The sequence below is a fragment of the Odocoileus virginianus genome, chromosome 11, assembly GCF_023699985.2.
Source record: "Odocoileus virginianus isolate 20LAN1187 ecotype Illinois chromosome 11, Ovbor_1.2, whole genome shotgun sequence".
NCBI lineage: Eukaryota > Metazoa > Chordata > Mammalia > Artiodactyla > Cervidae > Odocoileus > Odocoileus virginianus.
Window position 1 is genome coordinate 41,508,612 of NC_069684.1, and position 13,849 is coordinate 41,522,460.

Genomic DNA, 13,849 nt, shown 5'->3' on the forward strand with positions numbered 1-13,849 from the left:
TAGCTATATACAATGTTAATTAGTTTTGAACTACTTTTGATTATTGTATTTTATGAAGTTATATACATATTCTTTAGCCATTCCCCTACTGATAGTTATTAGGCTTTAAAATTATGTCTTAAAATTTCCAAATTTTTTAATAGGAAACTTCAGTGAACATCTTTGTTCTTATTTATATGCACAAAGCAGGGATTTTTTTAGTGTGTGTACACAGAAACAAAGGTTATACAGAAATACAGGTTGTAATGTCTTAAGGATATTGTTGAATTGTCCTCCAAAGTGTTTATGCCACTGTATTTCCAGACCCATGGAATATGAAGGCTATAAAACTTAAACATTTTTGCCATTGTGTTGTTGCTAACAAACAGTATCTCTTTGGTTTAAGTTGTGTTTACCTGTTTTCTAATGAATTCGATCTTTTTCTCATGTCACTAGACTTTTGGAATTCCTACCCTGTGGAGTTTGTATTTATACATACATGTGAATATATGTGTATTTATGTATAAATATACATCCTTTTATATATATATACAGTCATCCCTCAATATCCACAGGGGATTGATTTCAGGGCCTGCCAAAGATACCAAAATCTGCAGATACTCAAGTCCCATAGTTGGTCCTCCATATGCTTTTCTTCTGCATCTGTGGATGCAACCAACCATGGATCATTTACAGGTTACCGTTGAACAACATGAGTTTGAACTGCCTAGGTCGACACATGCATACGTAAATTTAAATCCATGTTCAAGTATAAATGGACCTGTGTCCAGTTCAAACCCATGTTGTTAAAACCCATGTTGTTAAAGTGTCATCTAATGATATATATCCTTTTTCTTTTAAGTACTTACAAATAATTACTTTCAGTCTATGTCTTTTTTTTTTCCTTGACATATCTTTTCCATTCTTTAACTGTCACCCTATTTGTATCTTTGAATTTGAAGTGTTTCTGTTGTAGATTAGATATAGAGTTGGGTCATATTTTTTTTTTTACTATATTTGAATAATCTTCCTTTTGATTGGCATGTTTATTCTATTTACCATTAAAATAATTACTCATAAAGTGGGATTGTCATCTAACATACTGTTTGTTTTCTTTTTATCTTGTTTTGATCTTCTGTCTCTCCATGACTGCCTTCTTTTATGTGAAATATTTTCTTGTATTCCATTTTAATTCTTTTGTTGTTAATTTACTATTATGTGTTTTCCTGAATTAATTTTCTTAGTAGTTACCCTGGGATTACAGATACCAACTTCAATTTTAAAAATCTAGTTTAACTTAATGCCAATATAATTTTAATAGTCCATAAAAACTTTTCTTCAGTATACCTCTGTTCCCACCCCACATCTTTATACTATTAATTCATACTTATTACATCTGTATATATTATCAGCCTGTCAGCAAGAAATATAATTATTGATGTATGCATTTTAAAATCCGAAGAAAATAATACAGTAAAAAATATATTTACAATTCTTTTAGATACAGAGAGAGTTACCTTTACTGGTGTTCTTTATTTCTCTGTGTGGATTTAAGTTACACTCTAATGTCCTTGTACTTCAGCCTGATGGAATCTCTTTTGTATTTCTCATAAAAAAGGTCTGCTAACAACAAATTCTCAAAGGTTTTTTTTTTTTTTTTTCTTTTTTTTAGTAATTTGACTATGTCATCCCTCTGGCTTTATGTCTCTGTGGTTTCTGATGTGAAGCCAGCTGTTAATCTTATTGAGGACCCTTTGAACATGTTGAATTGCTACTTTCACTGTTTGCTTTGCCTTTGGCTTTTGCCAGTTTAACTATGATGTCCGATGCTTTGTGACCCAAGGACTGTAGCCCACCGGGCTCCTCAGTCCATGGAATTCTCCAGGCAAGAATACTGGAGTGGGTAGCCATTCCTTTCTCCAAGGGATCTTTCTGATCTCGAGATCAAACTCGAGTATTCTACATTGCAGGCAGATTCTTTACCATCTGAGCCACCAGGGAAGCCCTATGGTTAAGTGGTGGTATCTTTTAGATGATCTTGCTTGGAGTTTGTGGAGCTTCTTGGATATGCAGATTATTTTTCATCAGACTTAGAAAGTTTGGGCCATTATTTTGATAAGTATTTATTCAGCTCTTTCCTCTGTATATACTTTTCTCTTGGGACTCCCATGTTAGTAAGCTTGTTGATGTCATATATGTCTTTGAAGCTCTCTTGATATTTTTCATTTTTTTTTTTCCCTTTCTGTTCAAGACTGGATAATCTTAATCAACTTGCCTTTATACTTGATTTTTTTCTAATTCTCAACTGTAGTTAAGACCTTGTAATGACTTTTTCATTTCAGAGGTTGAACTTTGCAACCTCAGAATTTCTGTTTGGTTTATCTTGTATTGTTTGTATCTCCTTATTGATATTCTTTCGGAGAAGGCAGTGGCAACCCACTCCAGTGTTCTTGCCTGGAGAACCCCAGGGACGGCGGAACCTGGTGGGCTGCCGTCTATGGGGTCTCACAGGGTTGGACACAACTGAAGCGACTTAGCAGCAGCAGCAGCAGCACTGATGTTCTTTGGTGAGACAGCATTCTCATACCTTCTCGTATTTCCTTTAATTCTTTAGACATTATTTCCTTTAGTTCTTTAAATATATTTATAGTGACTTAAAATAATTTAAAATCTTTGACTCATAAATTCAAAATTTGAGCTTCCTCATGGATTGTTTGTATTCAATGCTATATTTTGTGAGTTTGGGATAGATATACTGTCCTTTTTTTCTTCGCATATATTGTGTTTTTGTTATTGTTGTTGAAAGAATATTGTAGCAACTCTGGAAATCAGAATTCCACTCCCTTCTGGGCTTGTTATTTTTACTGTTTGTTTTTTTAATGATTTTTCTGGGTTAATTCTATAAAGTCTGTATTATTTGTCCACTGAAGCCTCTGCTCAGTTAGTTTAGTGGTAACTAATGATTTGATAGAGATTTCTTTAAATGCCTGGAACCAAGTGTCCTAACCTTTGCTGAGGGGCTCTGGGTATGAACGTATGGGCAGGAGGATGTCTTCAGTGCTCAAGCAAGTAGTTTACAAACCTTAGCCTTTAATTGCTGCTTGAATATTGTGTCAGTGTTGGCTAGAGATGAGAGATTAGGCTTTTTTAGGGCTTTCCCTGATATGAGGACATTCCTACACATGTGCCTGACCTTCTAGAGTACCAGGAATATGTTGGAGGCTTGCAAAGACCCTGTGAATATCTTATTTCCCAGTTTTTCTTTTCAAAGTTTCTTGGTCAGCCTCTTGCTAATTCTAGTTGGCTAGGCTGCTGCACGTAGCTATAATGTTGCTACTAGTAGCTTACAGCAAATGCCCTGGTACAGTCTCTGAGTCAGGTTAAATAAAGCCAACCCATAGAAATGGAGCTTTTCAGCAAGCATCCTGGTGTATCAGGTATTGACAGTTCACCAGAGTGCAGACTTGGGGGAGGACCACACTGTTCTCTCTCCTCCAGTTGCTGCTGGCCTACTGTTTTTCACAAATATGATGCTCTTGGTTTTCAAAGTTTCCACAAAGTTGCATGGAGGGGATGGAATTAGGGCAAGTTGAAATGCCAGAGTTCACTGTTTTTACCAAGTCAGCCTATTTCTCAGGTAAATTCTTCTCAAATTGTCACAAAACTACTTAATTTCCAGATCTAAAAAAAAGTTGATTTTGAAAAGTTTTACCAGTATTATATTTGCTTATGGAGGAGTGGATTTTTGGAGGTCCTTAGTCTACTGTTCCAGAAGTGCTTGGCCCCGAAATTCGTTTTTGTTGAAAGTGAGCGATAGAGGTGTAATTTTATTTTATTTTTCCCATGTTGTATAGCCAGTTATTCTGATGTACTTATTGAATACTCCTTCTTTTCCCAAAGATTTGAAATGCCCTTTCTATTATTAATATAGGCTGGCCATTCTTTATTCAGTAGATACTTCTTGAAAGCTTATTCTGTGCCAGGTACAGCTCTGATATTATTCATAGGGGTGTTTTGATGCTCTATTTTCTTTTCTATTGATCTATTTGATCATTTCCATTCCAATATCATACTATTTTTGATACATTTTGTTTTGTACTTTGACTAGAGTTTTAGAATAAGTAGGAGGCATGTTCCAATGTGTTGATTTTTTTTTTTAAGTGTTGTTGCTGGCCTTGTACGTTTTATTATATATTATTTAGTGATCACTTTATTATATTCTCTAAGAAAATCATAATGAAATTTTAATTGTGATTACATTCAGCTTATAAATTACTTTGGGGTTTTTTTTTTTTATATTTTGTAAGCTTTCTATTTTCTTCTGGTTTATTTCTTCATTACCTGTAAATAATTCCCATAGCTGTAGTTTTTTTGAGACATTTTTCTATTCCTCAGTTAAGAAGAAAAATGTTAAATTCAAGACATTATAGCACATCATTTTCCAAAGTGTATTCTAAGAAGTACTGAATCCTCTGGATTAATAATGATGAAATGCCTTTGGTAATACAGGATTAAACAAAGCTAAACCAGATTCTTTATTAAGACTTTTTAAAGCTTTTACATATTATCTATTTATTTGACTTCAGAATAATTTTGTTCAAGGCCTGTATTATACTAGTGCTCTGATAAAGGAATATAAAAATATGAATATGAATAGTATCATGAAATGCTACTATAGGATATTTTTCAGTTTGTAGAAAAAATTCCTCACTAAATAGATTACAATATATAGTGAATTCTTATTGTTCCATAATGTGAATGGCCAAAAAGCTCAAATAAACTACTTTCATTAGCATAATAAATACTGATAATATAGTTCATAGTATATCCTGCATGCCTATTATAGAAAGTTGAATTATGATCTCTATATAATACACAGATATTTCAATTTTTAATGATTTTAAGTCAATCATGAACAATACTAATTTGAAACTATTCGCATTACTTTATGTTTACTTAATGTATAGTAATTCTCATTAATCAATTCATTAATTTGCCATTTTAAAGCAAAAGGCCTAACAGGGATGTTTATCAGTCTAGGCTGAAGTTTTGGGGAAGATTTTTTTGCTCTATTTATGCTTGTTAGCATCAGCTTAACATGACATTAAAATATTAGACTTATTTTTCAGTTTATAAGTTTTGTTTGATTATTAATTTGCTTCAGTGAAGCTAGTGCTATCCTGCTATAAATTGCTCATTAATTTTTTAGACTTAAGCTAGTTTTTTTTCCTTACAAATACATTAAATCAGATTTTAAAAACCTGGCACTGCAGTTGCAAATGGAAATGAAAATTTAGAAATTAATGGTTCTTTTCATTATTTCTTGTCATTAATAGTACTCTTATTTTGTTACTTTATTTATTATAAATTATTTGTTAACTTATTTATTACTTTATTATTATATTTTATTTTTCTGTTTATGATAATAGACTTAAAGTAGCATGTTGTGAGTTTTAGTATTTAAATTTTTTTTTTTTTTTTTTTTTTTGATTTTTCAATATCAGTATTGCAATGTAATATGTATAACCTGATGCTTTAAGCCATCAAACAAGTGCAGACTTTCTTTAAATTTTTAAAATAGCTTTCTGTGTTGGGAAGAAGCATCCTACTTTTTGTCCCAGTTCTATCTTAGCTTTATTATTTATTGATAAGTAGACATTTAATACCAAGTACCCTTTCTATCAGAATTGGTTCTGAGTGATCATTTTTGTTCGTCCCCTTTTCTTTAGATACTGCCCTCGGTGCATTAGCAAGAGTCCTGAGAGAAGACTGGAAACAAAGTGTTGAGTTAGCTACAAACATAATATACATCTTCTTTTGCTTTTCCAGGTAAGTGTGAAAATTAGGAAATAAAAGTTCTGATATATCTCTCTCTCTCTGTCTGTGTCATTGCTTTGAATAGTAGATCACTAGTTTTGTCAGTCTCCTATGTGTCTAACAGTGCTCTGCCTCTCAGTTTCTATTTTCCATCCTCTGTCCCCTTTGTTGTTCTGTCTTTCTTTCAGTCTACATTCACTAAGCATGTGCATGTGGAGTAGGATAATATAATGGTATAAAGTTTAAGAGTTATGGGCTTTGGAAATAGACTCTCTAAATTTGAATCCAAATCCTGCTGTTTTTAGCTGTGTGGTCTTGGTTACAGTACTTAACCTTTCTATGCTCGGTTTCCACATCTGTAATTTTGGAAAGTAATAGTAGCAGCCTCTTCAGATAGGTATTAGAAAAAAGCTTGACCTAGAGTAAGTGCCAGTAAATGTCACTGTTTTATATACAGTTGACCCTTAAACAACATGGGGTTGAACTGCACAGGTCCACTTGTATGTAGTTTTTTTCACTAAATATGTACCACCATATTGTATGAATGGTACTAGTTGAATCTGTGCAGAACCACCAGTATGGAGAACCCACTATAAGTTATATGTACATTTTTGATGACCCAGAGGGTTGACACCCCAGTCACTGCATGATTCAAGGGTCAGCTGTGCTTGTGTACATCCACTATATATGTTTACAGATGCGTTCCTGTTATGTATTCATGTATATCATTTATAGACATTTATTCTTTAGAAGGATGCTTATTGAGGCAATGTTAAAAGTTTCTGACTTTTCAGAAATTCTAGGGAATTTTTGCCTCTGTTCTAAAAATGTGCCAGCATTAGCAAATAAGTATTTACTGAATAAGTACTTGGATGAGTAAAGTGCCTAGGAAACATAAAACGTGATTGTTAATACTTCATTAGTTTATTTCCTGGCATCTATAATAGTACTGTTATATTACTAGTTTTGTTCAGTGGCAGTCTGAAATTTTATTTTGAGGATATCTAAATAGTTAAAATGGTGGTTAGTTGCAAAAATGCATTTTGTTCAATTTTTAACTTAAAAATAATTTCATTTCAAGTAAAGATTGTATTTTAAAATATATTTAAAGTAATCTCACAATTTCAAGTCTTCCTAGTATACTCTAGATATGTTCATTTATTAAAATATGTATATCAAGTCTGTTTTACATTGTTTGTACCAGTGTTTATCCAAAACAGATTTCCTGAAGCCTCAAAATGTATTCTTTAAATACATACTAAAAACTCTTCTTTAAAGCTTTTCTCAGTTTCATGGACTGATCACTCACTATAAAATTGGAGCTCTGTGTATGAATATCATTGATCATGAATTAAAAAGACATGAGCTTTGGCAAGAAGAACTTTCTAAGAAGAAGAAAGCTGATATCCTTTGAAGCAGCATTTCACCCTACTGCTGTTGCCCAGGAGCTTTGGATAGAGGGGATTTTGTTTTGTCACTCACATTACCTGGAAAAATGCAATAGTGTATTGAAGGTTAAGATGAAGATTGAAATTAACAGAATGAATATATTTTCACATATAGTTTTGATCTTTTTTACAACTTTGGTTAGGTGATAAGCTAGAGGAATAAATACTAGTTGTCCTGGATAACTGAATTTGTGAGTTTCTAAGTGGCTGTGCTATTATGTCCCCTAAGACCATTTAGTAAGCTGAAGTCTGGCTCACAACTGTTGGCCTATGTAGTTCTCTCTGTGAAATAAGGTGACTTTGATTGGAATGAGTGTGACTTTGGTGAAGAACATAGTTTTAAATTCTATTTTTCTAATTAAGTGCAAAAATTCTTTTTAAAAATACATACAGATTTGAGCTGCCTGTAGAATCATAGAATCCATGAAAGGAACCTTGAAAAATAATCAGTTTTAACCTATCATTCAATCCTAGAATCTTTTCTGCAACTTCCTTACCAATGGAGTATTAGTCTCTTCTTTAACATGTCACTGCTTATTCTTTAACTCATTCTGTGTTTTAGCATTCTGCTTACTATAATACTCTTTCGCCTAGCGTATCAAGATCTACTTCCCAATAACTTCTATTCTTTGATTCTAGTCTTTCATACTGAAGCAATGTAGAATAAGGATATATATTCTCTTCAATATCCCATTTCTTATATTTAACAATACTGAGCATATTTTCTCTATAACTATAATTCTTTTTTTTTTTTACAACTGTAATTTTTAATTGAAGGCCCAGACTAATTGACATGTCTTCATATGACATGTTTTACAGATGAACAAGCTGTATTGGTCACTTTCTTTTGAACCCAAAATTTATTGATCTCTTTTAAAAACTAAAAATATTGTTTCTGTTGTGCCCAATATCTCGTGTTTTTACCTCCCCTTGGTAGGATCCCCAAGTCACTATAAAAATACAACCCCCCCCACACACAGATTTGACTTTTCTTAATTAGGATCTTTACGGGTTTAGACATTTTCTATGCGTGCTCTAACTTTCTGACATCTAGATTGGTATTGACTTAACCCATGTGGATAACTTAATAATCCTAGAGGCCATAGGTAATTTCTTGAGTCCCAGGTTTACTGAATGTACCTAAAATTTCCAAAAATTGAGGGGAAAACTCTGTTGTCATGCAAGTAGCATTCAACAAAGGGGATGTTTTTTAATGCTTGGGAATCCTGAAGTCATACTGCAGTAATTGGTTATTTCTGCAGGTCTGCAGGGGACTGTCTGGGGTTATAACATATAATTTTAAAGTGTCTTTCTCTCGCTTTGGAATATTTTACTTTTGTATGTAGTCTGAAGAGGGTGCTAACAAGCTTTAGATCTAATCTACATCCTCTGAATATACTAGACATCTGTCTGAAGTAGAAATCACTATCCTTATCAACTGAACCATTCTTCAAGCCTGTAACCTTTTTGGTTCATAGACCCACTTTTTAATCTGGTGAAAGTTGGAGACTTGTGCACATTTATAAAATGCATACAGTTTTTGAGGATTTATGTATTTGGTGAAGCCTAAACATATGGTCACCCAAGGTCTGCAAGCACATCCTTGAACCCTAGGTTAAGAAGTTCTAGTCTAACACAATTATTGTGCAGAGTAGAATATTTTAATTAAACTCATGGTTGCAGAAAATAACTGGATAAAATTGCACATAAAATTTAATGGTTTTTCAAAGTGTTTTTTGGTAGGTTTTCTTTGCTTCATTGGATATGGATGATCCTTAACTTGTTTACTTGATGAAGACCCTGAAAACCAAACCTTGAGAAAAGATTATGAAAAAACATTTAAAAAATACCAAGGGCTTGTGGTAAAACAAGAACAGCTGTTACGAGGTATGAATACCTAAGCAATGAGAATGCAACAGAGTGCTTACTGTACATTTAGTTTGTTTATGTTTGTTAGATGAATAAAGCTAATGTCAGAATAATTGAAAATTCTATGAATCTTAATGTGCTACAAAATCTTCTCTTTAGCATTGATATTAATGTTTCAAATTTCACTCCACTATCTTTCCACCAAAAGGTCCCATCCAGTTCTTAAATGTATAAATTATATTCTTGAAATTGTTTTGATCAGAGTGGATTTTTTAATCCATTGTGTGACCTTTTCAGTAATAAGAATCTTGTCTCTCAAACCCTTCCATATGTTTCTTATATGGTGACAATTTTGTTGCTTTCCTAGGAAACTGATGTAAAACTTTTCAAGATATATCTCTTTAGTAAAAAAAAAAAAGTCTCCTCTTTCTAGGGTTTGTTGACAGATTTAACAGTTTAATAATATGATTTCTCAGCCATTGATAAGATGCAAAATCTTGTATCATTTATAAGAAATTACTGCTTTGTAGCTGACTATTGATTTTTCACCCAGCTTTTATTGAGATATAATTGACATATAACAAACATTGTGTAAGTTTAAGGTATACAGTGTAATGATTTGATACACATATATATAGCAAAATGTTCACCACAATAAGATTACTTAACAAATCCTTCATCTCACATAATTACCATTCTGTTGTTGTTATGGTGAGAACAGTTAACATCTACTGTCATAGCACCATTCAAGTATACAATACAGTATCTTTACCTGTGGTCACCATGCTATATATTAGATCCCAGAACTTATTCATCTTATAATTGAAAGTTTGTATTCTTTGAATACCATCTCCCCATTTCCTCCACAATACAGCTTCTGGTAACCATCAATTTATTTATTTTTGTGAAGTCAAAGTTTTTACATTCCACATAAAAGCATATAAGTGAGAACCTACAATCTTCCTCTGTCTGACTTACTTCACTTAGCACGATGCCCTCAAGATCCATCTTTGTTGACTCAAATAATCAGAATATCATCCCTTTTTATTAACAAATAATATCCTATTCTATATATATATGTTACATATAACATATGTAAGTAATATACAGTATATATTTCATATGTATTATCAGTTCAGTTCAGTTGCTCAATCGTGTCTGACTCTTTGCAACTCCATGGACTGCAGCACGCCAGGCTTCCCTGTCCATCACCAACTCGCTGAGCTTGCTCAGACTCATGTTCATCAAGTTGATGGTGCCATCCAGACATCTCATCCTCTGTCATCCCCTTCTCCTCCTGCCTTCAGTCTTTGCCAACATCAGGGTCTTTTCCAATGAGTCAGCTCTTTGCATCAGGTGGCCAAAGTGTTGGAGTTTCAGCTTCAACATCAGTCCTTCCAACGAATATTCAGGACTGATTTCCTTTAGGATTGACTGGTTTGAACTCCTTGCAGTCCAGGGAACTCTCAAAAGTCTTCTCCAACAGCACAGTTCAAAAGCATCGATTCTCTGGTGCTCAGATTTCTTTATGGAATATATATTTTATATAAATGTGTATTTCATATCTACTCTATCTATTCATTTATCTATAGACACTAGAGTCGCTTCCACATTTCAACTGTTATGAATAATGCTGGAGTGAACATGGGAGTGCAAATCTCTCTTTGAGATCATGATTTTATTTCCTTTGGATGTATACCCAGAAGTAGGATTGCTGGATCATATTGTAGGTCTATTTTTAACTTTTTGATAAACACCATGCTGTTTTCCAGAGTGACTGAACCCAATTTATATTCCTTTCAACAGTACGCCAAGGGTTCACTTTTGTCCACATCTTGTCAGCATTTATCTGTTGTCTTTTTGATAATAGCCATTCTGACAGGTGTGAGGTGTTATCTCAGTGTAGTATTGATTTCATTTGCTTGATGATTAGTGATGTTGAGCTTTTTTCATGTGTCTGTTGGCCATCTGTATGTCTTCTTTGGAAAAATTTCTATTCAAATCCTTTGCCCATTTTTTAATTGAGTTTGATTTTTTGATGTTTAGTTGTGTGAGTTCTTTATATGTTTTGTATATTAATCTCTTATCAGATATGTCATTTGCAAATAACTTCCCTCATTCAGTAGGCTGCCTTTTCATTTTGTTAATAGTATCCAATGGTGTATAAAAAAGCTTTTTAGTTTGATGTAGTCAACTTTGTTTGTTTTTACTTTTGTTTCCCTTGCCTGAAGAGACATATTCAAAAAATTATTGTTAAGGTTGATGTTATAGAGCATCTTACCTGTTTTCTTATAGGAGTTTTATGGTTTCAGGTCTTATATTTAAGCCTTTAATCCATTTTGAGTTTATGTATATGGTGTGAAAAAGTAGTCCGGTTTGATTCTTTTACATGTAGCTGTCTAGTTTTCTTAACACTATTGAAAAAGCCATCTTTAGCACTTGTATATTCTTGCCTTCATTGTCATAGATTGACAATTATTCTTGCACTCTCTACTCTGTTCCATTGATCTGTGTGTCTGTTTTTCGTACTGTACCACACTGTTCTGATTACTGTAACTTTGTAGTATAGTTTGGAATCAGAGTGGAATATCTCCAACTTTGTTCTTTGTCAAGATGTTTTGGCTGTTTGTGGTCTTTGTGTTTCCATGTGCATATGTGTTTAAAATTGTATTTTATTGTTGGAGTGATCCCTTTATCATTATGTTGTGTCCTCCCTTGTTTCTAGTTATAGTCTTTGGCTTAAAGTATATTTATATAAGTATTGCTCCTCCATTTTTCTTTTAGCATTTGCATGGAATAGCTTTTTCCATCCTCTCACTTTCAGTCAGTTTGTGGCTTTAGATCTGAACTGATTATCTTGTAGGCAGCATATGTATAGGTCTTGTTTTTATATACAGTCAGCCACTGCATTTCTTGATTGCAGCTTTTAGTCCATTTGCACTTAAAGTAATTATTGATAGGTATGTAAGTGGCTCAGTGGTAAAGAATCCACCAGCAAATGCAAGAGATGCAAGAGAAGTAGATTCAGTTCCTGGGTCTGGAAGATTCCCTGGAGAAGGAAATGGTAACCCACTCCAGGATTCTTGCCTGGAGAATGCCAAAGACAGAAGAGCCTGGCAGGCTACAGTTTGTAAAGTCACAAAGAGTCAGACGACACAACTCAGCAACTGAGCATTCACATACATACTTTTTGATGTTGTTTTGTTTTGACTAGTTTAATTATATTGTGCTTTGGTGTAGCTGGGCTTCCCTTATAGCTCAGTTGGTTAAGAATCCGAATTCTATGTGGGAGACCTGGCTTCAGTCTCTGGGTTAGGAAGATCCCCTGGAGAAGGGAAAGGCTACCCACTTCCAGTGTTCTGTCCTCGTGAATTCCATGGATGTATAGTCCATGGGGTCACAAAGAGTTGGACACGACTGAGTGAGTTTCACTTTCACTTTGATGTAGCTTTCTTCATGTTTCTTATTCTTGGATTTCACTGACCTTACTGGGAATGTGGATTTATATTTTTTATCAAATTTTTAAAATTACCAATTATTATTTATTCAGGGCTCCAGAATATTCAGTTATATTAGGTCACTTGAAGTTGGTTCCATAGTTCACTGATATCTTTACATTTTTGCTCTTGTAGTTTTCCTTTGTGTGTTTAATTTTGGATAGTTTTTAGTTTTGTCTTTAATTTCAATAATCTGTTCTTCTCCAGTCTCTAAACTACCATCAATTCAATTTAATATACAAATCTCAGGCATTGCAGTTTTCAATGCTAGACATTTGATTTAACTTTATATCTTCCATGTCTCTACTTAACTTGTAGAACATTTGAAATACAGTTATATGACTTTTAATATTCCTGTTCCATAATTATAACTTTGGTGTCAGTTCTGGGATACTTTCAACTGGATGGTTTTTCTTCTCCTTATAGATTGTGTTTTCTTGCTTTTTAAAAAATAATTAGTTAATTAATTAATTTGACTGTGCTGGGTTTTAGTTGTGACTCATGTGATAGTTGGGGCATGCAGGATCTAAGTCCCCACCAGGGATTGAACCGATGCCCCCTGGATTGGGAGCTTGGAATCTTAGCTATTGGACCATCAGGGAAGTCCCTCCTGCTTTTTTTAAATGGTTAATAATCTTTGATTGGAGGTACTATGTGAAATTTCCACTGGTAGGTGATAAATGTTATTTTATTCCTATAAATATTTGTGAGCTTTATTTTGAGGCATAATTAGATTACTTGGTAACAGTTTAATCCTTTTTGGTCTTGCTCTTAAGATTTGTTAGTTTGGACATGAGCGGCATTTAGTCTAAAACTAATTATTCCATACTACTGGGGCAACACCCATATGAATATGAAAAATAGGTTTTAGGATCCTTAAATTCAGGCTTTCCAGGTGGCAGTAGTGATAAGGAACCCACCTGCCAATGCAGGACATGTAAGAGAGGCTAGTTCAGTCCTTGGGTTGGGAAGATTCCCTGGAGGAGGGCATGACAACCCACTCCAGTATTCTTGCCTGAAGAATCCCATGGACAGAGGAGCCTGGTGGACTATAGCCCATAGGGTCTTGGAGTTGACATGACTGAAGCAACTTAGCATGTACATCCTTAAATTCAGCTCTGGCTATACTGTACATTTTTTTAACATAGCAACCCTTGGGTGTTGAAATTTTACCTTTTTTTCCACATGTATAAAATTATTTTTCTCTATTTTCCTGTTTTATTATTTTCTAATATGTAC

General features: G+C 33.7%; 1 protein-coding gene across 3 annotated transcripts in view; it reads left to right on the forward strand.

Moving 5' to 3' along the window:
- Positions 1 to 13,849, forward strand: part of KIFAP3 (kinesin associated protein 3) — a 149,961-nt gene that overhangs the window by 40,463 nt on the left and 95,649 nt on the right. For all 3 annotated transcript variants that reach the window (XM_020874134.2, XM_020874136.2, XM_020874135.2), the window contains 3 exons: positions 5,709 to 5,808; positions 7,075 to 7,199; positions 9,033 to 9,131. In XM_020874134.2, the coding sequence (XP_020729793.2) occupies positions 5,709 to 5,808; positions 7,075 to 7,199; positions 9,033 to 9,131 (324 nt within the window). The remainder of the gene's footprint in view (positions 1 to 5,708; positions 5,809 to 7,074; positions 7,200 to 9,032; positions 9,132 to 13,849) is intronic.